The sequence below is a fragment of the Copadichromis virginalis genome, linkage group LG8 (genome assembly GCF_057382275.1).
Source record: "Copadichromis virginalis isolate Kocher_CV1m ecotype Utaka linkage group LG8, C_Virginalis_male_GT1.1, whole genome shotgun sequence".
In the NCBI taxonomy this organism is placed as follows: Eukaryota; Metazoa; Chordata; class Actinopteri; order Cichliformes; family Cichlidae; genus Copadichromis; species Copadichromis virginalis.
The window spans coordinates 5,085,466-5,111,987 of record NC_140625.1 but is presented as its reverse complement, the minus strand read 5'-3'; the positions used below and the strand labels follow the sequence as shown (position 1 = coordinate 5,111,987).

The 26,522-nt window shown below is 40.2% G+C and overlaps 3 protein-coding genes across 4 annotated transcripts; all 3 read right to left on the bottom strand.

The window, feature by feature from the left end:
• Positions 1 to 834: 834 nt before the first annotated feature.
• Positions 835 to 8,138, bottom strand: LOC146702548 (uncharacterized). Its single transcript, XM_085465459.1, has 7 exons — positions 7,966 to 8,138; positions 6,883 to 7,085; positions 5,519 to 5,620; positions 5,332 to 5,418; positions 5,051 to 5,161; positions 4,439 to 4,562; positions 835 to 4,337 (listed from the first exon to the last, which is right to left on the bottom strand). The coding sequence occupies exons 1-7, from the start codon at positions 7,991 to 7,993 to the stop codon at positions 2,269 to 2,271; spliced, it is 2,724 nt and encodes a 907-aa protein (XP_085321585.1). The 5' UTR covers positions 7,994 to 8,138; the 3' UTR covers positions 835 to 2,268.
• Positions 8,139 to 9,274: 1,136 nt separating this feature from the next.
• On the bottom strand, positions 9,275 to 17,190 carry LOC146702547 (uncharacterized). 2 transcript variants are annotated; one of them, XM_085465461.1, is made up of 8 exons: positions 16,948 to 17,190; positions 15,276 to 15,324; positions 15,122 to 15,186; positions 13,404 to 13,505; positions 13,206 to 13,301; positions 12,866 to 12,976; positions 12,651 to 12,774; positions 9,275 to 12,172 (listed from the first exon to the last, which is right to left on the bottom strand). In XM_085465461.1, exons 1-8 carry the CDS (start codon positions 16,981 to 16,983, stop codon positions 10,215 to 10,217), a joined length of 2,541 nt encoding a protein of 846 aa, XP_085321587.1. In that variant the 5' UTR covers positions 16,984 to 17,190; the 3' UTR covers positions 9,275 to 10,214. The 2 variants fall into 2 exon arrangements, with proteins under 2 accessions (XP_085321587.1, XP_085321586.1); XM_085465460.1 differs by having other exon boundaries at positions 15,122 to 15,324.
• Positions 17,191 to 18,577: 1,387 nt separating this feature from the next.
• kdelr2b (KDEL endoplasmic reticulum protein retention receptor 2b) lies at positions 18,578 to 25,881 on the bottom strand. The gene is made up of 5 exons (XM_085465458.1): positions 25,547 to 25,881; positions 23,334 to 23,434; positions 22,944 to 23,102; positions 20,663 to 20,915; positions 18,578 to 19,817 (listed from the first exon to the last, which is right to left on the bottom strand). Exons 1-5 carry the CDS (start codon positions 25,635 to 25,637, stop codon positions 19,783 to 19,785), a joined length of 639 nt encoding a protein of 212 aa, XP_085321584.1. The 5' UTR covers positions 25,638 to 25,881; the 3' UTR covers positions 18,578 to 19,782.
• Between the last annotated feature and the right edge of the window lie 641 nt (positions 25,882 to 26,522).

Genomic DNA, 26,522 nt, shown 5'->3' with positions numbered 1-26,522 from the left:
AATTTCCTTCGGGATTAATAAAGTATTCTGATTCTGATTATTTCTGATTGTGTCAGCATTTTTCAAATTAGCTGGCAACTAACCATTAAAGGCTACTCTCCTACGAGTGCTGCAGCAAAATCCTTTTTGAAGAAAGACCACACAGGAGATTCATGGATGTTGTAAAGGAGGACATCAAGAGAGCTGCTGTGACCTGTTCTTAGCATCCTCTGGACACGTCACGATGAAGGCTTCCTAAACAGAGCAGCTGAAAGCAGACATATGCCTGATGCAGCTTTTAATTTTTTAGGTCATCTAAAATTTTAAAACCTTTAGATTATGATACAAAAACCTTATTTCACTTATCTTTGGTTGACTGTTGGTTGTCTAAGTTTATCTCAAACTGTGCTTATAAAACTTTTGTGGTTTACAATGCAGTCACTTGTAAAATTCATAACATTCTAATAAAAACTCTCCTACGTTTACGAGAAACCACCGATCCATCACAATCCACCGTGTTATTGCTATACAACAAAGATGAACAAGTCACCAGCATTACGGACTGACTGGCCAGATAGCTGCACTGGTGTTTTTAACCACATGGACCGGTTGTTTGCTGGATTTGGGGCAAAACAACTTACAATTTGCATTTTATACATCAGAAATGAACTAACTGAAAAGATGCAGCAGACAGTGAAGTTAATGTAACATTGTTAAGACTCTGAAGTTGGGTGTTCCTGACTGGGATTCACCTGCATCTTTGGCCATCTAGTAATACGATGGGGTTTTCCCCCCATCGTATTACTAGATGATATGATATTGAAATTACTTGTGTTAAATAACTGACACTTGGAATCAAAGGTTCAATTTATTACAGAAAAACATAATCAAAGGTCCCATGAAACCCACTTTCAGTGGAAACATTTTTATAATCATGGAGGTGTAAAATCAAAGCTGTGAAAATGTAACTACTGCTATTTGTCTAGCAATCTCACAACCTCTTAGCTTTACAAGCTATAAGAATTTTTTCCAGTAGCCAGTTTATTTCAAAGTTAGTGAAAGGACAGAATGTTGCCTACATTGTAAATGTAGGTTGATGTAGATGCTCTGATGTTCACTGCATGATTTTCACAGCAGTCATTGTAGCCTAGTCTTCTAGCATTAGGTCGTCTGATGTACTAAACCATAGGCTGTCAGCACAGTTCCAGGTTGGTGATCCAAACAGGAATATCAACATGGACTAACCCAACAAAGAGACCCATATCAATTTTAATGAAGACTACTTGTTTGACAGCCCCTACTGACAAAGAACTGAAAAAAATTTGTGCTCTCAGTCAAAAGCCACAAGACTGCTGACAAACAGTAATTTTTCCTCAAAGAATGCAAACTCCTGATCTATATCGCAGCCGCCAGAGGTTATTTTGTGTGACTTTTGTGTTTGTTTTAATATGTTAAACAGCTGTAAACGAAAAGCTGTGTTGTGTGATGTGATGTTGTGTGAGGGTTGTGTGACAAGTAAGCCTCCAAATAACCTAGTAACCTAACCCTGTGTGATACCTAAACACTCACTGGCTTACTTTTATATTCTGTTCGCATGTCACCACTACAAAATGAGGAGGGGGGGGGAAAAAAAAAAAATCACATTAGCATGGTGAGTCGCTAATCCGAATATCAGTTTGGTTTGAACAAACACAGGTCACAGCTATGTGGGGGAAAACAGCGATAGCAGAATATTAGAAAATATGAGAAAAGAAAGAAAGAGTTAACAAATAAACAGTGATTGGGTGTGGGTGTCTGTGTTTCCTTCCCCTGAAACGTGCATAGGCAACTGCATTTCTAATTCATCTTAAAGCTGCACTTGCTAAAGCAGAGCTCAAAACCAGGAATAAAGAGGCAACAAAAGAAATATAATATGGGACCTTTAAGGGTCATCCCATTTATACATACAAATCTTATGTAGAACAACAAATGTCTCTGTAAAAAATACAAGTTACATTTTCATAATGCATTTTCATAATGCACAACGCAATTACACACATTCTAGCAATCCAAAGCTGTGCCAGCCATAGGAAGAACAATAAGGCTGATAGTTTACAGAAAATGTCCTTCAACTGGAAAACTTAGTCCATCTCTTCGTCAGCATCAACAAAGGTGTCCTTTCAGTGATAGGTCAAATCATCAGCTCTTCACTCTTTGCAAAGTTCTGGTCTACACCTAACACCAACATCCTTCAACATGGGCTGGTTATGCTAAAAATCCTTTTGGAAATATGTATTATGTCACAATGATCTATGCATGAACAAGTCTCCTGTGTCGTTTTAAGCCATGCAGGCTTGAAAACCCCTTATTGCACACTGCACAAACATATGGCCGTTCTCCAGTGTGGGTTCGCATGTGTAAAGTAAGAAAGCAAGATTGAACAAAGCCCTTTTCACAGATGTTGCACTTAAATGGCCTTTCTCCAGTGTGGTATCTCCTGTGTATCTTTAATTCTGCTGCAGATCTAAATGACTTGTCGCAGTCGTCGCACTTGAAAGGCCTTTCGCCCGTGTGTATCAAAGTGTGCCTCACCAACGCGTCCTTGCCAAAGAAGCCCTTCCCACAGTGCTCACACGGGAAGCGCAGCCCTTTGTGATGAAAATTGTCGTGCTTCAGGAGGCACCTTCTTGAAGTGAACGTCTTCCCGCACTGAGGGCAGGTAAAGATCGGCGTAGGTTTTTCAGTCACGGGTTCGCCAGAGTGATGCACACGCTCCACATGTCTCGTCAGCGTGATGCCATGCCGGAATTTCTTGCCGCACTCCCAGCACAGGAATGGGTATGCCTTAGTGTGTTTTTTCTGGTGCTCCACAAGGTCAGAGTATGAACGGAATCTTTTACTACAATGGGAGCACTGAAATGGTTGGTAACCCGTGTGCTTCCACTCGTGTCTAATGAAACGCTTCAAACTGGCAAATGTAGTCTGACAGTGGGAGCAGGTAAATGGCTCGGTGGGGTTGTGGACGTCGATGTAGTGCTTATGAAGGGCCTTGAACACTGGGAAGTTCTCCTCACAGCGGTTACACTGAAAAGGTGTGTGGGATTCTTTGTGCATGGCCAATGCTTCTGAGTCACGTACCAGTTTCATACACACCTCACAGTAGAGCGGGTTGTGAGTCTGTTTGTGGGAATCCAAAGTTGATTTGTATCTGAACGCCTTGTCGCATTCATCACACCTGAAACAATGCTTAACATCATCAGGCTTCTCAGGATCAACCTGCTGCTCATTGTAGCAAATGTTTCTTAAATGGAACCTAAATGTTTGTTTGCACTTGAACTCGACACTGCAGTGAGGACAGTAGAATGGACCCTCTAACACACTCTTCTGTTCTTCAGGGCTCTTCTGCCCTGGTTCTTTGGAAGCCCTCTCTGCAGGGGGAGAGTAATCAGGATCCTGGGTGGTATTGTCAACTGGCTGCTCTTCATTTGTGTCGTCGCAAGGAACCCCGCTTGATGACTGTTCGCCTTCGTCTGCTGGGGTGTCTTGCTCCTTGGCTTTCCTAACAGCCTTTGCCTTTGTCATGCTTGCACATCTGTGCTGCTGCAAGGAACGTAAGCTCTTGTAAAGCTTCTTGCATGAAGGACATGTAATGGGCAGCTCCTCGGAGTGCTGACTCATGTGTCGCTGCAAGAACTTGGCATGACTCACCACCTTGCTGCAGACTTTACAGGTTCTCTCATCCAAGTCGTTGCTTTTGGCTGGACCTTGGGGCCCGGCAAACTTTTTGGGTCCACTGCTGGTCGTACTGGAGCCCGGTGTCTTCCCAGATTTCCTCCACTGTGATAAGTACCGTTTCATCTTGAGCCCTCTGTTCTTACGCACTGATCTTTCTAACAGTGTGTCACTTTCTGGTGTTTCTTTTTTGCCCGCCACTGCACTTTCCACTTCAAAGTCTTCATCTACAGGACGTTTCTTTTTTCTCCCACGTCTGTTTGGCTTCTTCTCCACACCATCCAGCACAGTCACCTGGCCATCCTCGCCGATGATCAGTGTTCCTGATTGGTTGTCATTGCGGTCCTCTGCCATTTCGCTTTCGCTGGCCTCAGTGCCTTCCACAGTATCCATAACTACCACTGCATCAATTTCTGGTTTTACCTCACCAGTGAGGCCAAACCACTCAGGTTGCACACACTCCTCAGAGTTCCCAGTTCCCTCCACATACACCTCTTTGTTCTCAGATTCCACTTCCATCTCTGTGCAGACAGTATACACGAGACTGCTCTCTGCATCCGTTTCAGTTTGCTCATTGACAATCACAACTCTTTCCACAGGAGGGAGACACAGGGCAGACAAAATGCCACTGTCAACGATGAAAGACTCTGAAAGGAACAAGAATCATGAATGAATAAAACAGATTCTGGGGAAAAAAACAAAACAACATGTTGAGAACTGATCCCATGTTTTAAAATATTCAACTCACCAATGTCCTCTAATTGGGTGAGATCTTTTTGATTGTCAAGCAAGACTTTGAGCTCCTGAGGCTGAGAGAAAGCCCCAATGCATTCATTCAGAACAGATGAGGTGTCGTTGAGCAGAGAGGCAATCTGATGAAACAAAGGCTTAAGTAAAATAACAATCATAAGAGTCAAAAGCTCTGCAGTTTCTAAACTTTTGACACAATTCTTATTTTTTTGTTCATATTCTTGTTTTGCTCTGTAGACCTACTATAAGCTGGAGGGTCAGTCTAACATAACCCTGGAACAGATTGAGAACTGTTTGTAAAGTCACTTCTCTAAGCTCCCTGAGGCTGCATAGCAAGAGAAGGAAAAGTACCATCACCAGCAGCCATGACAGACAGTGAAGATGGACTTTGTCTGTGTGATGATAGACCTATTATAACAAATAAATTAAAGTAAAATGAAGTATTTTTGCAAATGAGTTGAATTGTATGTGTACAGCCTTTCACTACTCAGAGCTGCAAACTGAATGCAAGAGATCACAAAAAAGGTAACAAAAACAACTAACAATGCTAAAAAAAAACTAATACTACAAGGAGAAATGCTCTTTGCTCAATATAAGACATTACATTTACCTGTTGGAGAGTTTTGGTTGGAAGAAGCTTTTCCAGTCTTGACAGAAACAACCACATCAATGTCTGGATTGCTTTGTCATATGTGGGACCAAAGTCTCCAGGGAAAACATCCTACAACACAATTCAGTTTTATTTATATAGAGCCAAATTACAAAAACCATTTGCTCAAAGCAACAAATACAAACGTACAATTTTATTTTATTTTTTCCTCAAAAGGGATCATATTAACAAGGACCTGCCACCAATCAATCACATTGTCTCCGTATTCAGTTTTAACTCACAATGAAGAAATTTCTTCTCTCTTCGGGATCTCTCAGCAGATTTTGGACTAGGCCCATGAAATGAGAGTCTGACACCGGTTCAGCATTCTACAAGTAAAGAATTTAAAACAGAAGAGGTCATCGTGGAACTTCAGATTTTAACGAGGAATACTAAACGTCACAGACACAAAAAAAGGTTTTCACCCACCTCCACGCTCCACAGTGATCTGAGCTTCTGCATCCGGTCGAGATGTGGTTGAATAACCTGCAGGTCCGCAGTGTCATCAGAACGACACAGCTCCAGGATCAACTGCAATCACCATTAATAAGCGAACAGTTAAGAGAAAAGATGCATTCCATTCACTCTGTGTTCTATAATGAATCTCAGGAAATGCTTCATGTTTAACATTCAACTTCTTCTTTTATTTAGAATAGAATAGAATAGAATTCAACTTTATTGTCATTGCACATGCACAGGTACAGGGCAACGAAATGCAGTTTGCATCCATCCAGAAGTGCTTAGTGATATAGATATATTACAATATATATTAGCAATAATATAGATATGTAAGTATATTACAGAAATGGGTCTATTATGTTATAATGTACACGGTATGAAGTATGTTGTGAATATTCTATAACTATAAGTATGTACAGGCTGTAGTGAGTACAAGCTATGTACAGGATATGGACAGGATATAAATATGAAAAACTATACAGAATATGAAATAAATAACTTTACATGCATGCATGCATGTATATGTGTGTGTGTGTGTATATATATATATATTTGTTATTTACTAACTAATCTTGAAATGACTGTTCAGTACAGAAATGAAGCCAAACAATCATGTTTTACAGTCCCGTGGTCTCAGCCTCAGATACTCAACTAATCAAAGTGATGTCATGACAAAAATGAATGACCAACAAAACATTGTTTCTCCTTCATTTATGTCACACAATGCTGTATGTAACGTTTCTTGCGGTTAGTATCATGGTTGCTAGGCAACCTGAACAGCACGACGAAGGCTAGACCGTCCCATTTCACAAGCCTCTCACTTCCGCACTTCTCGTACTTACAGTACGCACCGTACGTAGTGCACGTACTTCAAGCGTGCGGTCTCTTAATTGGGACACAGCCATACTCTCAGTGAGTGAGTCAAAACAAAGACTGTGACAGCTTTAAGATAACGACAAAGGCAGCTGCAGGCAACCATTAATCTCTCTAAAGGATAACTATCATTCTTTCTCAACTTAGTGGGTTCCGCCTTTTGAGGTTTGGATTAAACAAACTAAGAAGAAGAATTGTTTATAGTAACTGCTGCAATTAAAATTAAAACCCAATTTATCATTCAGCCCTACTGCATACATCAAAGGCTTTTTTCTGTTTAAAAGCCACAATTGTTGATCAGATGAGTCTTCAGCTTCAAACAACACACTAACCCACCTACTGTCACCCAAGGAGTATGTAATTAAAATGTATGTTAAGCTGCTAAACAAACAAGTGACAAAATACATGTATTAGTAACATGCTGGAGCGCCATGCGGAGCACCTAGATTCTGCCAACTCACTCGTGCTCTGAGTCCCAAGACGAGTTCAGCGCGCTGCCTCGTAGAGAGAAGCTGAGGAACAATTTCTGTGACCATAAACACAAACTCCTCAAGCAGCCCATAGTCTGACACAACCTTCTGCTCCACAGTCTGCCAGATGGCTGCAGAAACCAGCCGAATTGGTGAGACCAGGAGCCGCAGAGCAGAGAGGGGAAGAGAGGGGCCTGCAAGGAAAAAGGCATTTTTAAAAAAAAGTGCTTGAAAGGCACGCAGTGAGAGTGAAGACAGGCCAACAACACAGACTTTCCCATTTAAGTTGTCAATGGAGTGATGACCACAAACTAAATTCCCTTTATTTAGTCACCGTCTTTATATTGGTTCCAAAAGAGAAAGGAGATTCATGCATAGTATACCAAATCAAAATTTTGTGAAGTTTTTCACACAAAAAAAATCCCATCACGAACTTACCAGCAGGATTAAAATAAAATGTTTTATTTTGGCTCGAATGGCCATTATTACCGATAACAAAACTACGGTCTCACGTAACATTAAAGCGGAGTTATTCTTCACAGAAAAACACAAACAAAAACAAAAGCAACAACAAAACGCTTAAATGCCGAGCTCCGGATAAAGCGGATGTGCCTGCTACTTTCATTTCCGTAATCTACTATTGAACCACTGTTACATATCAATTTGAATGTTTAACAGTATAACTGCTTGCATACGTTGCTAATATGTTTGCATATCCCCTTCCCCTCCCACCCAAAACCCCCAAAGCAAATACATGAATCAGAGATTTACTCAAAACAGGCGGATTCACTTCAACGAGTGAATTGCTGTCAATGACTTTTCCTAGCCTAGCCTAGCATTATCTAAGCACTATGGATAACTAATACTCACAAACGCTGAGTTAAAGAATTAAGTCCAGCAACGTGTTTCCAGGCTAGTAAAAAGTAGAAGCAGTTTGTATTTTTTTAGACACAACTCTTTAGTAAAATAATAATATAATAATAACGACCGCTACGGCTTTAGCAATGCTATTCCCGCGCGCGGGCTAGATTGCGGCCTAGCCAAACAAAATTGTATACAAGCATTTAAACTCACCAGGTAACTCGGAGACACCTCCGTCCATGCTGCGAGCTGTCTGCAGTTACATTACAGTCAGAGAACATGTAATACTGTGACCGAAGTCAAAGTAACGGTTTTAAATGGGTTGGAAGCCAGAAAGCGAAGTCACACAACTGATCTTTGTGCGTCAACTGTTGCCTTTCGTTCCATCTACAATAACTGTCCGACAACGGGAAATAGTCCTGTTATTCGTTCCGCATCGCGTTTTTTTTTTTACATTTTATTTTACTGTGCTTTTGGCCTTTCGATCTCCACTCCCCTTTGTTTCTGTATGGCTAATAAAATTGCGAAATAGGTGCAGGAGCAACTTTGGTATGGCCATGTTTAATTCCTTAACAAAGCGTGAACTAAGCAAGCTTTCCACTAATTTCTTTTAGTAGTCTTCAGGAATGGTTCTCCAGGCTTCTTGAAGAACATTCCAAAGCTCTTCTTTGGATGCTAGCTGCGTTTTCTTCTGTTCTCTGTAAAGGTGATCCCACATCTTCAATAATGGGATCAGGGGTCTAGGAATGCAAATCCATGACTCAGAGTGTCCATGTGTAGTGTGTGTGTATTTGTGACAGTGATCTGACAGTAGTTTTCTGCATTTAGAATTCCATCAATTTTATCAAGATCTCCAACGCTACTGGGTGCAATGCCACCCCTAACCAGGACAGAGGGCATTAGACATTAACTGTTGTACCTCTCTCCTGACTTTTACAAATTAATGACAGTTTGGACCAAAGGTTTCAAATTTGGATTACTCCATATGGTCTGACACCTTAGCCTTTCCTCCCTTTTTACCTACCGAAGAAGCATAGAATTCACATTATTTTATGTGTACTAAATTAAATGCATTATGGATGTCTAAATTAGTGAAAAATGATGGCTCAATGAAAAGATTCAAAAAAAGATGAGGCTAATTGAAAGGGATACTTAGTTTTTTATAATTATCTGATTAAGTCCTCAATATACACACTGTCTAAACATCGTGTTAAGAGTTTAGAAAATAGAAAGAAAGAAAAATGACCCAAGCCTGCCCTGATCCTAATATTAGCTGAAAGAAGAAGAGGCAAGCACATTATTATCAACTTGCTCTTCACTATAACACTTTGTACCGTTGTCTTTCCTTCCTTCTTTTATTTCTACACTAAAGAGTTTCTTCCTCTTAATAAAAAATCATGCAATCATTTTCGCATGTACATTTAAGTAGTTTATTGTAATCTTGGGGTTTACCAATTTTCAAATACAAAAAAACCCAAAAACATGAGCAAAGCCCCACAAAATGAAAGATCACTATTTTAAGTGAAAGCTTCACCATTTTAATTTTTTGATAAAAAAACAGATGAAAATGATCCACAGAAGAAGCTGAATGCTGCTCACTTTTCTGCTTCGTGCCTAAAACACATTATACACAACATGAAAAAGAACAAAACATATGATGTAAAATCAAACAAACTAAATAGTTAAAAAAATTACACTGCTAAATACAAAGTACACATGAAACAAATATGGTAATTCTTCATATGAATTGAAGTTGGGAGAAGACAAAGATCTTTATACACCGAGCTGAACTCGTTCACCTCCAGTATGTGTCCTGCATTTTTATTGTGTTTACAGTGTTTGTTTGTTTTTTTCATTGTACTGTCAGCTGCTGACTTAGACAACAGTCACCGCAGCCTGTGCCCCACACAGAGATAGTACATTTAACTGTGGGACTGTAAGTATTTTACATGCTGGAACCACTACTTTTTCAGTTTCATCGTAGACTATTTGAATCTGTGTGCTCCTCTTTCTGTGTAGCACAAAGCAGACATTTGTCTAGGTATCTTTGTGAGGTAATTCACTGGCATCAGTGTATTCACACACTTTTTACCTGAGGTTTAAGCATCTAAGTGCCTAACAATAACCTAAAACGTACTGCTAACTTTACCCCTGAACAAGCATTTGGAGGGTTCTCAAAGTGGTTAAAAAGTTAGCTGGACATGTTTTGATTCTTTCTCTCTCTCTCTTTTTTTTGTCCAGTTGGTTGGTTTCCTGTGGCAGTGACCTCTGTCATCGCTCACCCTTGGTAGACAAGTGGTTCAAATGAAAACATACATACTTTAAATAGTAAATAGGGAATTATTTTGCCAGCTTTTGCAACATCTGCTCCTTGCTTCCCATTAGACAGAATTCAGATTCAATGCGCATTCACACCAAGAAGCTACTTTCCTTAACCAATCAAGCATTCCTGTGTCACGTAGTTAATGTGTAACAAATGTATGTAGAAGTCTTTTGTGCCTGAACATGCTGTAGGCCTTTAGGAAGGCCTTGCCGCAGATATGGCAAACAAATGGTTTTTCTCCCGAATGTATTCGAGCATGTACATTGAGATACCACATTTTTACAAACCCCTTTCCACAGATGTCACATTTATACGGCCTTTCTGTGGTATGGTGCATGAGAATGTGTTTCTTAACCTCCGAGGTTGATCTGTAGTACTTTTCGCATTCAGGCACAGTGCATTTGAAAGGTCTTTCTCCAGTGTGGATTAATTTATGCCTTTTCATCGTTGATGCCGAAAGCATCTTCCCGCAGGTCGGACATGGATTACGGAACAACTCGTGTAAGTGTTTGCTCCTCTGGTGCTTTTTCAGCGCTCCTTTCTCTTTAAAGGACTTCTCGCACTGAGAGCAAGAGTGCTTCTTCTCATTTCGAGACTCGCTGTGGATGAAGTGCAGGTGGCGCAACATGTTGGACTTTTGGGCGAACGTCTTGCCGCACTCTGCACACAGATAGGGTTTCTCTCTGGTGTGGACCCTCTCGTGGTACATGAGCTCAGAATCACATTTGAATCTCAGGCTGCAATGAGAACACCGGAACGGCAGGTGGCCTGTGTGGTGCCATTCATGTATGATTAAAAATCGCAGCCTGGGGAGAGTTTTGGGGCAATGGCTGCATTTGAATGGTCTGCTGACTTTATGGATGTTTTCGTAATGTTTGAGTAAGGGCTTGAAAAGACTGAAAGACTTGTCGCAGCGGTTGCACTGAAATGGAGTGTGTGAAACTTTGTGCCTTGCCAGCGTTGCAGCATCTCGAAGGACCTTTCTGCATACGTTGCAGTAGAGCTCGTTGTGGGTCAGCGTATGCTTTTGCAGAGCAACTTTGTACTTGAACGCCTCTTGGCATATGTCACATTTGTAAAGATTCTTGACTTCATCTGGATTCCCTGGATCTACATGCTGCTGAGCATATTCATAACAAGTCTTATTCAAGTGCTTCTTCAGAGAGGATAGGAGTTTAAACCTGCTATCGCATCGAGGGCACGCGTAGTCATTGGTGGGAAAGTGGGTTTTCATGTGAGTTCTCAGGTTTGTGTTGACATGCTCTTTGCAGATAAAGCACTGGATTAAACGAGTGTGTTTGGTAGAGCTATGCTTTATGCCAGCAGTGCCCCGATTTCTGCTAGAATCTGACACATCTTTAGGACCCAGGAACGAAGGGTCCTCATCTGAGCTGCTACAAACTGAACCACTTTCAGGGAAACTGTTAACAGGACTCACAATTGAAGACTCATCGTCTGAGTAGTGAGACCATGAATCAGTTACACTGGGACTTCTACTAACAGTGTTATGACTAGAGTCCTTATCCGAGTAGTAAGACCAGGAGTCATCTTCACTGCAAGTACTGATGGGAGCCATGTATGAGGAGTCTTTGCCTGAATCCTCATTGTCTGACAGCATTTGAGAAACCCTCTCGAACTGTTTTGCTTTCGTGGAAATAGATTTGTCAGCAGGTAGGGCCTCTCCACAAAGTTGCCCTTTCACCTCTTGGAGAATCTTTTTCATTCTTAGGCCTCTGTTTGATCTCACAGGTCGAGACTGTAAAGACAGTGGCAGGTCAAGTCTTCTTAGACGAACGTGGCACTCTTTGATTAGGCAACAAGAACCATCTGTCTGACTTTGAAGATTTACATTTTCGGCATGTTTTGTTGAATCTCCTAAAGGCAACTGTGTTCCATTGTGCTCAGGAGTCCAATCACTTTTACCATCATTGGTCTCACACGTCTGCTGTTCTGGAGCCAGTGATTCCTTTTCCAAATCTGATGAAAATAACAATTCATCCAAAATGCTGCCCTTTGCTTGTGTTTTAAGCGTTTCTGTTTTTTCTACACAGGGAAGGTTTAGAGCTGAAATGATCCACTCACCGTCCAGAGAACTATCTGAAAAGACAAAAAAAGGTGTCATATAACAGTGAACAAGAACAGAGCTCAACACCCAAGTGCCATTCATTATTACATTATTGCACACGTCATACTAATCTGAGAACATTGGATTTATTTTTTTGACCACAAAGCAGCAATCCCACAAGCCAAATACACATCATTAAAGTGGACCGATTAAAAATCAGCTCCACATTTTTAACGTCAGACTCTACTAGAGTAGCTTTGCATGGTTCACAGTTCAAAATAATCCTTATTTGTCTTATACTGGTCCTTTGTTTCAGCCTCGCAGTGAATCTGCTATCTGAAACAAGTTGTTTTAGCTACTCAACAGACCTTTAGGGTAACTTTCCTCCGATTAGCTGTCCTTGCAAACTGCAAGTGGGCGGGGCCTTTAGCGCTCACAGCCAGAGCCATGTGCCTGAGATGGCTAAATCAGGGATACGGAGCTAAGAGTAGAAAATCTGTAACTACTTACCTATATGATCTAGTTGGCTAAGGTGTTTTTGATACTGCAGCAGAGTTTTGAGCTCTTCACACTGAGACACCAACTGCATGCAGTCCTTGAGAGCAGAAGAAGCTTCACCAAACATGGAGGCAACCTTTTGAAAATGAAAAAGAAAGAGCGGCGTTAACATTTGTTAATCTAGCTTAAAATATAATTGGGTAATGTTGAGTAGGACTTTTGTGTACCTGCTGGAATGACTGAAGATGAAGAATCTTTTCAAATCTGGATAAAAACAGGCACATCAAAGTGTGAAGTGTTTCATCATATGCAGGACCAAACTCTACAGGGAAAACATTCTGAGAAGCACAAACAAGAAAGCACACCATGAACGTCCAAAACATACAGAAATATCACTGCACCTGGCGCTTTTAGTAAACTCAAAAATACACCTTTACACATACTAGACTACTTTACCACTACTACTACTTGAAAATGAAAGTACTCCAGCTTTGATAATAAAATAATAACACTTATATGGTATTATTATCTAGGATGCAAAAAAGCAGTGAAAAAACAAATACAGACCTGAAAGAAGTGCTCTCTTTCTTCAGCATCATTCTGCAAGTTCTTTACAAGATCCACAAAGTTTGATTGTGGCAGTTCTACATTAGTACCACCAGCCTGCATAATTCATAATAATAACAATTAATAATGATAATAAGCTGTTTTGGGAATCTAAATTATACTGTCACGATAACAGAAAACAAAAACCAATGAAATCACCTCCACTAGCCATGCATTGATGAGCACTTGCATCCTGTCCAAGTGTGGCTGGATGATCTCAAAGTCAGCAGGAGCTTCACGCTGGTATAACTCCAGGATCAGCTGAGAGCGCAAAGAAACTGATGTTTAATAGAGTGACATGAACGATCACTATTTCAATTTTCAAGGTGTTGGGCAACCTAAATCATCATAAATGAGACTGTAAGGTCCTGAGAGACCTGAGAAAGGATTATTCAACAGTAACCTGCATTGTTTGCCAGCATGCACGGCTTTTATCAGCAATACAAACAGGTAGCACAACCTGTCCCACTCACTTTTGTCTTTTCAACCATTTTCCATAAAAGAAAACGGGTTAGACAGATCAGGGAAGATCCAGAGCAGAAATGAGACTTCCACGTGGAAATGTAAAAAAAGCACCAACACTGAAATAAGTCCAGAGGGGATCAGCCAAACTTTGTTTTGGTTTTGTGTGGAAGTTTCTAGTCATGCTTGGTATAGTATTTCACCTTAGTGGCTTAATTGCTGAACGGCACAACTAATTAATTATTAATATTCTCAATGTTAAGATCATCACAGTTATTAATCACAACTATTCATTGACTGTAGACAAAACTGTTCTACAGCACTGTCACGTAGACGCTACTTTCACATTCAGATTGAGGGGACTTTCCCGCTAATGTGTAAATCTTTGCATCACCAAAGCATGAAGCCAAGTTGCCTCTGATGCCTACACTGAAGCATACGTGTGTGCACGAATTTAAGACTTTGTTTGTTATCTGCACAAGTGCTATATAAATATCAGCCCATTGTCTTTTACCAAATGCAATGCTACCGTGTTGGTGATTTCACTGCGTGTTTTGTGAGCTTGATGGATACGCCGGCACTCTGTACAGGCACGATTTTATGGACATTCACGTTGATGTTGAACGATTCACATTGTCAACCACTGTTTTTCTTGGCCTCTGTATTCACCATACTGCAATGGGTGAATTCTTTGAGATCCAGACACTGCTCTGCACTCTACACTTATTGTAATGGTTCTTGGGTAACATCACTTGATCTAAATGCCCTTAGTCAAGTGTATTCAGGAAACTTCACAATGCGTGGCGCTTTGTGACTGGTATATGCAGACACATCTTCAGGTGGTGATTTAGGGAGTGCTAGATTTTCTTATGCTTTTTGATCATTTAATTACAGGAAGCTAGGAAGTAGATTAATTCTACAACCATATTAGAGTTATCTACTTAAAGATTAAAGGTTTGAGAAGTAGAAACATGGCTGTGTTTGCGGCAGAATGCCTGAAAAAATTGGATCTAATTGGACATTAGATTAGTGGAAATCTGGATTTTGGACTGCATAATCCAAGTGTGACAATGTTGACTGTGGATACAATGTCTTCTGAGACACAGAGAAGGTGAACAGATGGTATCTTAGTGTGTGGTTCCCAAAAGGAAGGATGTAGGAGGAGTGGTGATGGCCACCCAATCAAATGACCTAGAACCAACTGACATTCTGTGTCAGAGCACAGAAGGATGGAAAAGCAGCCAACTGTTGGATGTTGGAAATGCTCCAGTCCTCGTGAAGCTGGTTGCCAAAGAATAAGAGAACAAAAGGCGTGCAAAGCTCTTATCGACGTAAAAGACAATTATGACGAAGGAAAAAAAGTACAAATCCATCAAATCTACAATGACTTCATTTGCAGATGCTGATAAACTCACCCGTGCTCTGAGGCCCAGGCTGAGTTCAGTCCGCTGGCGGCTGGTGAGCAGCTCTGGAAGAATGTCTGTAACCATAGACACAAACTCCTCAAGCATCCCGTAATCAGCTATAACTTTTTGCTGGATGGTCTGCCAGACGGCTGCGGAGACCAACCGAAGTGGTGGGACCAGGAGGCGCAGGGCAGTGAGGGAGAGTGTTGCACCTGAATGTGAACAGAAGTGGGTCATTTTAACATCGGGGATAAATGTTTTATTATCAATATCCATAAAATGAACCATAACTTAAACCCAGACACAAATACTTGGCTTAACACAGCTGTCCAATTGTTTGTATATTGTTTAGTGGTGACCTTGCTCCAAATGCTGCTCATCGTCTGTTTTGTAAATGAATAACTCATTAAAACTGACTGTTTTGACTAATATTGTTGTTATTATTATTATTATTACTACTACTACTAAACTAAAATATGTCATTTGGCCCATAAACTAGTTCCTGGTTTATTGTGCAAATTTTCTGACAATGAGTTTCATGAACATGGGATTTACTAAACTGCAGGGCCAAAATATTGTTTTGCTCTTTTGCTTTGTGTTCCTTGATCCTTTCATAGCGAAGCAGTCGCATATACATATTTAATAAACTCATATATATATGGTGGTGTTTAGCCCCATCGCCTAATAGCAAGAAGGAATCCACTGGTCAGTTGAGGCATGTTCTACCCGTTGCCTGCACAATACACAGACATCTGTAGTACTCAGTAGGCTGGCCAGTAATGAACTGTTGACATACCTCGCCTCTGTCAGTGCACCCCAGGGTGGCTGTGGCTACATTGTAGCTTGCCATCACCTGTGTGTGAATGAGTGTGTGAATGGGTGGATGACTGGATGTGTAAAGCGCTTTGGGGTCCTTAGGGACTAGTAAAGCGCTATACAAATACAGGCCATTTATCATTTACCATACAACATTAAATCAAATCTATACATCTGTTTGAAATCTACTCACAATTGAAAAATACAACATACTGTAGTCTACTATTACTTTATGATCAAATGAGTTTTGGTCAGAGTGTCACATTTAAGAATGCAAGTATTTATAATGCTCATGACAGATGGTAGCATCGCAGCCTCACAGCAAGAAGGTCGTGGGTTCAAATCAACCAGCCAGTTGGGGCCTTTCTATGTTCTCCCCATGGTTGTGTTGGCTCTCTCCTGATACGTCTGCTTCCTCCCACAGTCCAAAGGCATCCAAGTTAGGTTAACTGGTGATTCTACAGTAAACTGGCCATAGGTGTGAATTTGAGCGTGATTGCTTGTCCATCTCTCTGTGTTAGCCCTGCAATAGATTGGAAACCTGCCCAAGGTGTAGACTGCCTCTCTTCCTATGAAAGCTGGTACATGGTCCATTGTAACCGTTTATAAGTTTGTTGCAAAATTTCCACCACAGTGCATTTAGATTAAGTCAAAAGAACCCACGACAAACATCTCCAACATGTTATGGAATCCCTGGCATCAAGAACGGAAGCAGAGACCACTTTAAATGAAAGCGTTCACTTTAATTGAATTCGGTACTACAACTAATACCAAATTCATTTGTAGACAGTGCCTATGTTAGATGTTGCACGTATTTGCATAAAGTGCCTATTCAAGAAAATGCAGGCAGTGTTACTCATAACTGTGCTATTTTTATTCGACACTAAATCCCCAATGTTTTATTACTACTCATCAGCGTTTGTGAAATATCTCCTCCGTTAAAATGCCACATAAGCAGCTTGTTATTCAGACTGTCTGACTAAAAACCAACTCTTTACAGTGATGCTAGGAAAACTTACCTGAAGAGTTAGTAGATTTCCCTTCTGAAATATCATTTTCCATCCTGTTCATCCACTGCACTCGATCGCACACAATCAGAAATTAGCTATAAATATAGGGGGGTGTCCTTTCTTTTCTACTACTTCTCCTTTCTTCGTCAGACACGTTAAAAACGTCACTTGTTATTCATGACAATGACTAAAACCAACGCGACTTAAAAATGGGGGGAAAGAAAAAAGCTTGGTCCGACGACGTTTTTGTTCCGGGTGGCTCAAATCGATGGTTCCGAGCACACTCGTCATATAATCCAGCCCCGTCAACATGTAACAGCTAGTGCCGTGCGATACTTCAAAATCGGGTATTAGTCTGATACCAAGCAAATACAGGGCAAGTATTGCCGTTACTATAAAGGCCACTTATATAGGATAGAGCAGTTATGAAAAGAATAATAATCAATTTGCATTTTTTTTCTTCTTTTAATGATCACTAAATCACTATGATTTTTCTTTCTACAGTAATTAACAGAACAAAACTCACCCCTCTGCTTTTATTTTCTTTGTTTTTTGGAGACTTATAATTTAAATGTGTCTGTCTCTAAAGCACTTTGAGTTAGCTTCTGTTTTTTAAATGTTCTATAGTCTATAAATAAAAAATATGTAAATAATATAATAATAATAATATAAAAAAGCACAAAAAGGTTAATGCATTTTTCGCTGATTGGTTGGTTAAAAAATTCATTAATCTAGCGAATGATTGAGCAAACAGTAGAATCAGCAGTCTGTTCACGCACCACATTTAATGAAAATATGTCTATAAATCTGCAGTTTGGAATAGTATCATGCTTAAGAATGCATTATTGTCTGCATTTTATTTAAGTATTTTTTAAAAACAAATAGTCCGTGGTGTAGTGGTTAGCAACTTCCTTCTCCAGTCCAAACACATGGGTTAGGTTGTTTGGTAATTCTAAATTGGCTGTAGGTTTGAATGGTTGTCTGTCTTTATATGTTTTCCCTGCAAACTTATGTCTTGTCTCTGTTGTCTCCATATGTACCCTATAATATAAGTACATACAGGTTTTAGAGCAACTTGTGCTCTCATCCAGGTGTTTCTTGAATTTTTCACCAAGACAATGCATACCAGGATATATGTGTCCAGTCTTCCTTCACTCTATGATACTAGCCAGCACTCTGTCTTTACCAGTCATAGTCTCTACATTTAAATGCGTCCTCTCACCTCTACTGCTTTCCTTCTCTCTCACTGCCCCTTAGCATGCCTTCCATCTTTTGTCTTCTGCCAACAGCAGCACAGTTTTGACCAGCAGTGAAAGCACTCGTTGTTAAACTGGGCCTTAACCAATCCGGTATGAATGGAAATCTCATTCTGTATTATTTGCATGCTTAATTTATATCAGATGCACTTCCTGAGGCAAAGTTCCCCATTCATCAGGGCTTGGGATACTAGGAGTACACTGGTGTGTGCCCCCCAACATGGGTGGAATACTGACACCAAAAAGGGAAATTCCAGTATATATGAAAATGCGATGAGCTTATTAGACTTTCTGCATCAGCGGATAAAAAAAAAGTAATAAATCTGACCGTCATGTGTAACGTCATAGGAGCAAAACTTGAGTGGAATCACAGTACTAAGACAAATGTTTCCCACAAAGCTTTTATTAGTGGTGGTAATATCATGCAAGAGCTCTGGTGAGAAATGAAAAAGAGAACTTGAGAATGATGAGCATGAAAACTCTATCAGAAACCAATATAACTTCATAGGATACTGCCGCAGTCTCTTTCCAAATCCAATAAGGAGATTCCTTTCTTAGGGTCAAATTATGCACAACAGGTAGAACTTTCTACAGACTGTTTATTGGAAACCAGCAGGAAGATTAAAAAATAAATACATTTGCAGCTAAAAGGGAAAAAAAAGACCTCTGCAGTGGGACTTCACACACAGCACATAACCAGTGAGTTTATGCATCTCAAACATATAAAAGGAACCATCTGAAATGATGTATAATTACAGGTGGCATCGGTCACTTTAAACGAAAGCAATTAACGGCGAGTTCACTGACTTTCTTCACACGTTTGTTTACTCCTAATATGGACAGTGCTTCATATGGCGACGGAGAATACACTGAGGATCTAATGCCCATCATTTCTGACAGCATTTGAACCAAAATATATTCTAAAGTTACCTTCAGAGTTGCTTTGATTTTGAAAAAGAACTATTTATGGCATCTACTACTATTTTTTTTTTCCACCAAAAGGCATGAGCAGCAGTCATTACAAATGGGAATGCATACTGGCCAAAAACAGAACGGCAGAATCAAAGTTATGGGATTCAATACAAGCCTCCTCAGTCAGATTTAGAAAAAAACAAAAACAAGAACAAAGAGATTTTATTTTGATTGCAAATACTATTAAAAATGCTCAATAATATCCCACCACAAGAAGTCTGCTTCTATATCATACAGTGCCAAATCACAGGCAATTTTATCTCCCGAGCTCCATCGATGTGTCGAATCTCCAGATCACACATTTTATGTAGAAAACATTTCTCGCTTTTTTTCCCCTTCCGTTATACAGAGTAATAAAAAAAGTTAAGGCAAGATGCATCAAACAGAAATCTGCAGGCCAAGGAGCAGCTGCTGAAGGTGTTCCAATTCCACTGATTCTGGATCAGCCAGTGGCTCCTGCTAGCTCTCTGTCTCAGGCATCTTACACTGGTGGGAGGGGAAGAGGAGGAAGTGACTGCTGATATTGGGGGAATGGGGCTGTCAGAGGTGTCTGCTGCCCCTCCTCCTCCCCTCCAATTGCCCGATTTGAGTCTGCCAAAACACTCTTCTTTGGCACTTAGGCTGGCAGACTCAGCTTCTTTCCTTTCAGTACTGAAACCAGACAGGACAGATTTATGTTAAACATATTAGACAGGGAGCATTCATCACAAGAAGACACACTGATGGATTGATTTTTTTCAGTTTAGTGTTTTTGCTGCCTGAGACTTGAACACCAAAACTTATATGAAAACTTTATTTCATCAACATTTGTTTTAACATCAGTGTAGTTAAAGGGAACTTATTATACCTGAATTATTTAAAGCAATCAAAGGGATGTGAAGAAGCCACTGCTATTTATATCCAAATGTCTACGCACTGTGTTTAAGAGACATCAGCTGAAGTCGACCTATGATTTTGATGAACACCAGTTTCTACCACAAGATGGTGGAGTGACTATATGTACTGCCCAGTGTGCTCTGAAACATGAGTGTAAAGCCTGGTTTATGGCCACTGCATTGGTTGTGTTGTTTGTGATGTCACCAGTGAGAAAAGAAAAAGGAAGTCGTCTTAAACTCATATTAAAAACTCAATAAATGATGAAGCATCGAGGGCGTTTCTGAATTTTTCATTATAGTGATGCAGTAGTTGATATGACAATGCATCTCTTCCTGATACTCTTTTGTAAACAAGACAGTTATGAACTCAATGACATCAATTTATGGACAAACCTTAAAAGTTTAGGATTGCAAATGATGAAAAAAAAAAACCCAAAGAAAAAAAACAAAACACTACACACAGTAAAAACAAAATGTTCAGATTGGAGAATCATGTTTGCTTTGTCCTTGAAACAAGTTACAACATATCTGCACTGCTACCATTAAAGAGATTTTCAACTTTGGTTTGAACAAATATATATTTAATTAAAAAAATGAAATGAAAAATGCAGCAGCACTCACCTTTTGTTACATACAAATAGAAGAAGTCGCAGTAGAGGATGGTCTGCACCACTCCAGCAACGATGGCAATCATATCAAAGAACCCCTCAAAGTAGAACCTCCATATCCAGTTGATGAGGTAGAGAGCTCTGTACAGACCCAGGAAGAACAGGTAGTGGGTGGTGATGGTCTCAGCTTCTCCCGTCTTACTGATCATGAAGAGCTGAGGTAGGATGGCCACTGACTCCAAGTAGATAGAAAATGTCCACAGGATCTGAGGTGGAGGAAATGGATGGCAGAGTGTCAGCAGTGATGTGTGTTTTAAATTTACATACAGAGATTTTATCATGTTTGCCAGTGTTGAATGGCGGGCATAACTGTGAGTACTTGGGCAAATGTTAAAGTGATTTTCCTGGACTGAAAATCAAGCTCACAAACACACTCTGCAAGTCAGTGTGTTGCAAATACATGAAAAAAGAAAGCATGCACATGTAAACAAACCAGCCAGAGGCACGGTAAAAGAAATCAAACTGAAACATAACCCTTTTTTCATAGTAAGTCTGCACTGGTGCATGCATGCTGCATGGCAGCTGTCTCACGTGACTGAGTTTAACATGTATGTGCATCCTGTTCCCTCTATAGAATGAAGTGCTGGGTGATTCCTCAGACTTTGGTTTCAGTTATGATTTTCTCTCCCAAAGATTTTGAAAACAACTTTGTTTGGACCTAAGTTGGGCTACATGTCAGTCACGGATAACGCACGTGATCTAGGCTTTGAAGGAGGCATACTCCGTTTCCTCCATGTCCGTGGTATAAGATGCAAAAAACGTAGCCTAGTGAATGATGGTAATGCAGCATACAGCGACCCACATCAGGTAGAAAAGTGCACATTTGTTTCCAGTTATGAAATATGTCATTAACTCTGAACGCTGAATTAAAGCCAAGAAACTTTCCAAGCCATAAACAGCACCCAACACGGCTGCCTTTGAGAAGTTTTAAACAGAGCTCCACCACAATGATGGAAACTTGAAGCTGGGTTATATCATACCGTTCACGGTAATACTGGTATAATTTTGGGCAACGATAGAAAAATGAAATATCGCAATAGAATATGGGTAAAACGCGCATGCGCAGTGCCTTTGTTTTCATACGCACACGTCGGAAAAAGCATTGCGGCGAAAGCAAATCGTTGAATGAAACGGATGAACCAGAACTGGTTTGTAAAAATGCTGCAACTTCAGTGGTGTGGAACTGGTTTAGCTTTCGTCCGTCAGATACAAAGCAAAGCACTATTTTTGGTAGCGCATGCTAGCGGGCCGTCGTTATTACTGTGTTGTTTGGAAAATACGGCACACTTAAAATCAATCCTTTGATTTTTCTGAAAGTCGACAGTGCCCCTTATAATCCAATGGGCCTTATGTATGAATTCTGGTTGTGTTTACTGACCTCGAAATGATTTTATGTAAACGGCGCTTCAAAACCTGTCAAATGTTTTAGTACGACTTTGCTGAGCTACGAACCCGCACTGCTTGATGGATTGTTGGAGCATTACAGCTAACGTAGTCAGGAGCCTGGCGGAGTGATACGTACTGTGCTTCAACATAATATTACCGTATCGTGTGTGTATGACCTCTTTTTAAGTTTTGTGGATATTATACATGGTTATGCTGAGGATATGTCGGCCAGTTTCCACTGGAAATGCCTTTTGGTTAAACTGTCAGCGAGGAATTTGCATTTGCACTGTTAATTTTTTATATAACTTTAATGCACATTAAACAGCTGCTTGTTTAAGTGAAAATACATTGATGTTTTTTTTTGCACTAATAAAGTTTTGGAGTTGTAAAGTATTTTGTCTAGTGTCAGTTATATCGTTATTGCAAATTTTCAAATGTATATCGTGATAAATATTTTTGGACATATCGCCCTGCTCTACTTGAAGCACCATGTTGCTGTTCAGCACATGAGGATTCCCATACCTGCTGCTCTGTTAATAGTTCGACACTACCATCTATGGCACTATGACAACACAGAAGCCGCATGAAAGATCGACTGCTCTTAGATAGTTGGCTTATAGGTGCTGCAGAGAGCCTGTCATAGTAGGAATCAATCTAGATGACAGCCCTCTTTTGTCTTCCATAACTTGCATACCAATTTCTCCTTGCTTCTTCTTTTTTTACATTATCTATTCTTTTTTGGAGTCTGAGTAGTTGTGTCTAATAACAGTCATTTCAAGATTTAACAATATAGTCATGAATTTTATTTTATCATAGAGCAGCCCTGGCTGTGTGTTTGAATGTCTGACCTCCAGAGGAGAGAAGTCATGGTTAACCAGGAAAGCCAGGCCACCAACAGGGACGACCAGGAACTCCACTCTGAACGTGTCATGGTTTCCATCATAAGTTGCCTTGAACTTCATGTAGATCAGGTACACAGTGGCGTATGAACATCCGATGTAGATGATCTGAAATATAAATGGGAAAGCATTAAGACTCTCGTGACCTAATGGCCTGAGGTACTTGCAGTTGTGCAGCATGGACACCTCGTACAAGCCTACCACAAATTATTTGGCAGCTGTATCGTTTAGCAAACACTGACATGTTGGGCCTGGTGTACCGGTTATGCCCACACTGTGTTCATTGCTTGGATGGAAAATGCTGCAGGATGTGATGATGAGAAGGGGGCAGGATCTTACCTTCATGGTGGTGTTGTAGAGAGAGATGAACGATGTGAGCAGGTCAAGGTATCGAGTGGTGAACACCAAGGCAAACAAGATCTGACTCTTTCCCGAAATACCTGTGAAAGACAGCACAAAGTAGTTTAAACTTAACATTATAATGTTTTACTCCCTATTATATGGTTAGTATAGGAGCAGAGGATATTATATAATTGGAACAAGTATCTGGTATGTTGTCATGTGACAAAACCTGTTTTTTTTTTTTTTAAATCATCTGATACTATAAAGGCCAAGAGTTTTTCCACCTCATTCATAATAATAATAATAATGGATACTTTATTGATCCCCATGGGGAAATTACTTGTTTTTCTCTGCATTTGACCCATTCACTCAGTGAAGCAGTGGGCAGCCCACTAAGCAGGCGCCCGGGGAGCAGTTCATGCTCAAATAGCTGCACTACTATTACTCACTAATAACAGAAATCTTCCAGTGAGTTGATTTTAAACGTTAAATGCTTGTTTTTGAAGTTGTACATAATCAGAGCTCTGGAAAAAGCCACCAGAGTATTCCCCCATGGAAACACAAATTGTGAAGCTGCTTGGAACAATCTAACGTTGTATGTTCTGCTACTCCCATTAAGTGTGCTCCAACAACATAATTGTTTAAAACTAAACTAAAAACTTGTGTAGTTATCTGAGGTTTTGTACTTCCTGATATTCATGTATTGTTTTATTCAATTATGGCTCCTTTATCAAGTTTCATTTGAAAGTTTTATCACCTTTACTGGTCCACTGTTTGTGAGTCATTTCAATTTATTTCTGCTTTTTTAAGTATTGTTAAAGCAGCCACTCCCATTAGGATGTAAAGGGATAAAGGCAATCACTCAGAAGTACTTTGATTTGCAGGAACAAATAAGCCTAAGGCAGAGATGTCTGGGGGGGCAGAACTAGTCCACCAAATGTCCAATCTGGTCTACACACAGACAACTCATGTGAATTATAGATTCAACTTGAATTGAAAAACATGCAATACCAAAAAGTTGATTCTGTTCATCTAAACGTAGTGTTTTCAGTGGGAGAAACGTTTTGTCATTCATCCAAGTGACTTCTTCAGTCTCAGCTGACTGCAGGTTTCCCTAACCTTACAAACACTACATTTGCATATTGACCAAAACTAGCACCACATGAACATAATCGATTTTTTGGGATTTCTTTACCTGGATGATTGAGCATGCATCAAGACACATGCAATAAGACTTTATGTTAGAGTGTGCACTTTAAAAAATGCATTGCTTGCTGTTCATGATCTGTTAATAAATGTCAATTAATTAACAGATGCAATGGCTTACTTGCACTTCTCTACATTAAAAAACACAGGCTATTATGCAACTGCTTTACTTGCTTGCTCAACTTGTAATCAAATTACATTGTTTGTAACCCATTAATGAATTCAACAGTCCTCTAAGGACACCAGGTGATCCAAACCTTGTTAGCACTTCAAAGTCAATTATTCGTTTTGTTCCCCTTTACACTCTCACACACCATTGTGTGGTTTAATCTAGGTATGGCTCCCTTGCAGTGATAGCAACCTAACCTTTGGCCACAGCAATAACAGGAAAAACAAAGTTTCACAGAATGCAGGAATTTACTTTTCCCTCAAAGACCTGCTGGACTTGCAAGCAAAAACATTCACCCAGTCACCGACTTTGCATGTGCAGACTTGGGAGCACTCGATGCTGCCACGTCAGAGAGGTCATACCAGGCTGTAGTAAAGCAAGTCACAGGAACAGTAAGGCTGAAACGTGGAACTAGCTTAGTGTCAATCAGGTGAAATGACGAAGCCAAACTATCAAGTACTGTGGCCCTCAGGTCCCCCATCTAACGCTAGTTTGGGGCCAAATGGACTGTCAAGACAAGCTAGTAGCACAACTGATGACAGAACCACATAACAAGTTTCAGGGTCCTATTCTTAAAAGGCACAGTGACAGTAATGACAACCGCGGGAGTGGTTGTCATTACTTGATGACAAAACATACCGCTTGAAATGGACAGGACTACTAGCCAGCTAGCTAACATTAGCCAAAAGCTGGCTAATGAGTTCCAACTAACTACAGATAAGTTCCACGGTGGACAGCTTTCACTTCTCCTCAAACTGCTAATTACACGAGAGGACACATGCTGTGCCTACTAAGGTTCGCTTAAACTCTTAAGTTAAAGACTTTGGCTACTCACCGGCACAAGACCTGGTTTTCCATATTTTTAGCAGCAGGATGATGATAGCTGCTAAGTGGGAGAGGTCGCCGGTTAGCCTGAAAATATTCATGTTTGCAGGAACGCGGCAAGTAGCAGGGCGATTCTAGATTCTCTGAAGAACTCTGCCTGTCTCCGGAAACGGTTTTTTTTTTCCTATCCGACAGCGCTGAATGACACTGTGATGTTAGAATAAACGGTTTCTGGGTCCAGAAGATGGGAAAATGGCGAGTCAAGCGCGACGTGGCTTGGGGACGTGGCCAAGACCGCAGTATCCAATGCAAGACGGGAAACTCTCTTGGTCCCAGCCAATCAGGACAGAGCGATTGGTAATTTGCATAAACTATGCTGGAGGAAACGTTGCCTTGAAGTTCTACGAAAAAAGAAAGTAAATACAAGTTTCCCTTTTCCCAGTTGCAATGGTCAAGGAAACGAACCAGGAAATCAGCGTCTATCCTTTACTAAGACACGTGTAAATACGTGGAGTTAAATTTTACTTTAATATCCAGTTTCATTCAGGTGGTACTATGTTCATCCTATTTATAGCCTAGTTGTAATTCGTTATATTTTGCATAGTTTAAGATTTTCTGTAACTTGTTTTTCTTTTTAATCTTCTCATATTTATTGGCTATACCTACTGGAGTCAAATTCCTTGTTTGTTTGCACAAATTTGCCCAAATAAAGATGATTCTGATGTGTAGTTAAATTCTCCTTATAAAACAGAATTTAACTCTACATATTGCTACGACACAGAATAAGTATTTTTATACATATTGAGAAGAATGTTTAACTACATTTACACAATTTGGGATAAAGTTCTCTCCAAACATTAATTCCAGAAGCTGAAGAGCTTATTTGCAGATTTTTAGAGGCAATCCTGTTTCGTCTGCAGCAGAGGTTGACTCTCAGGTGGTTCCTGTAATCAGCCATCTGCCCATACTCACGTACCAACTTTAAG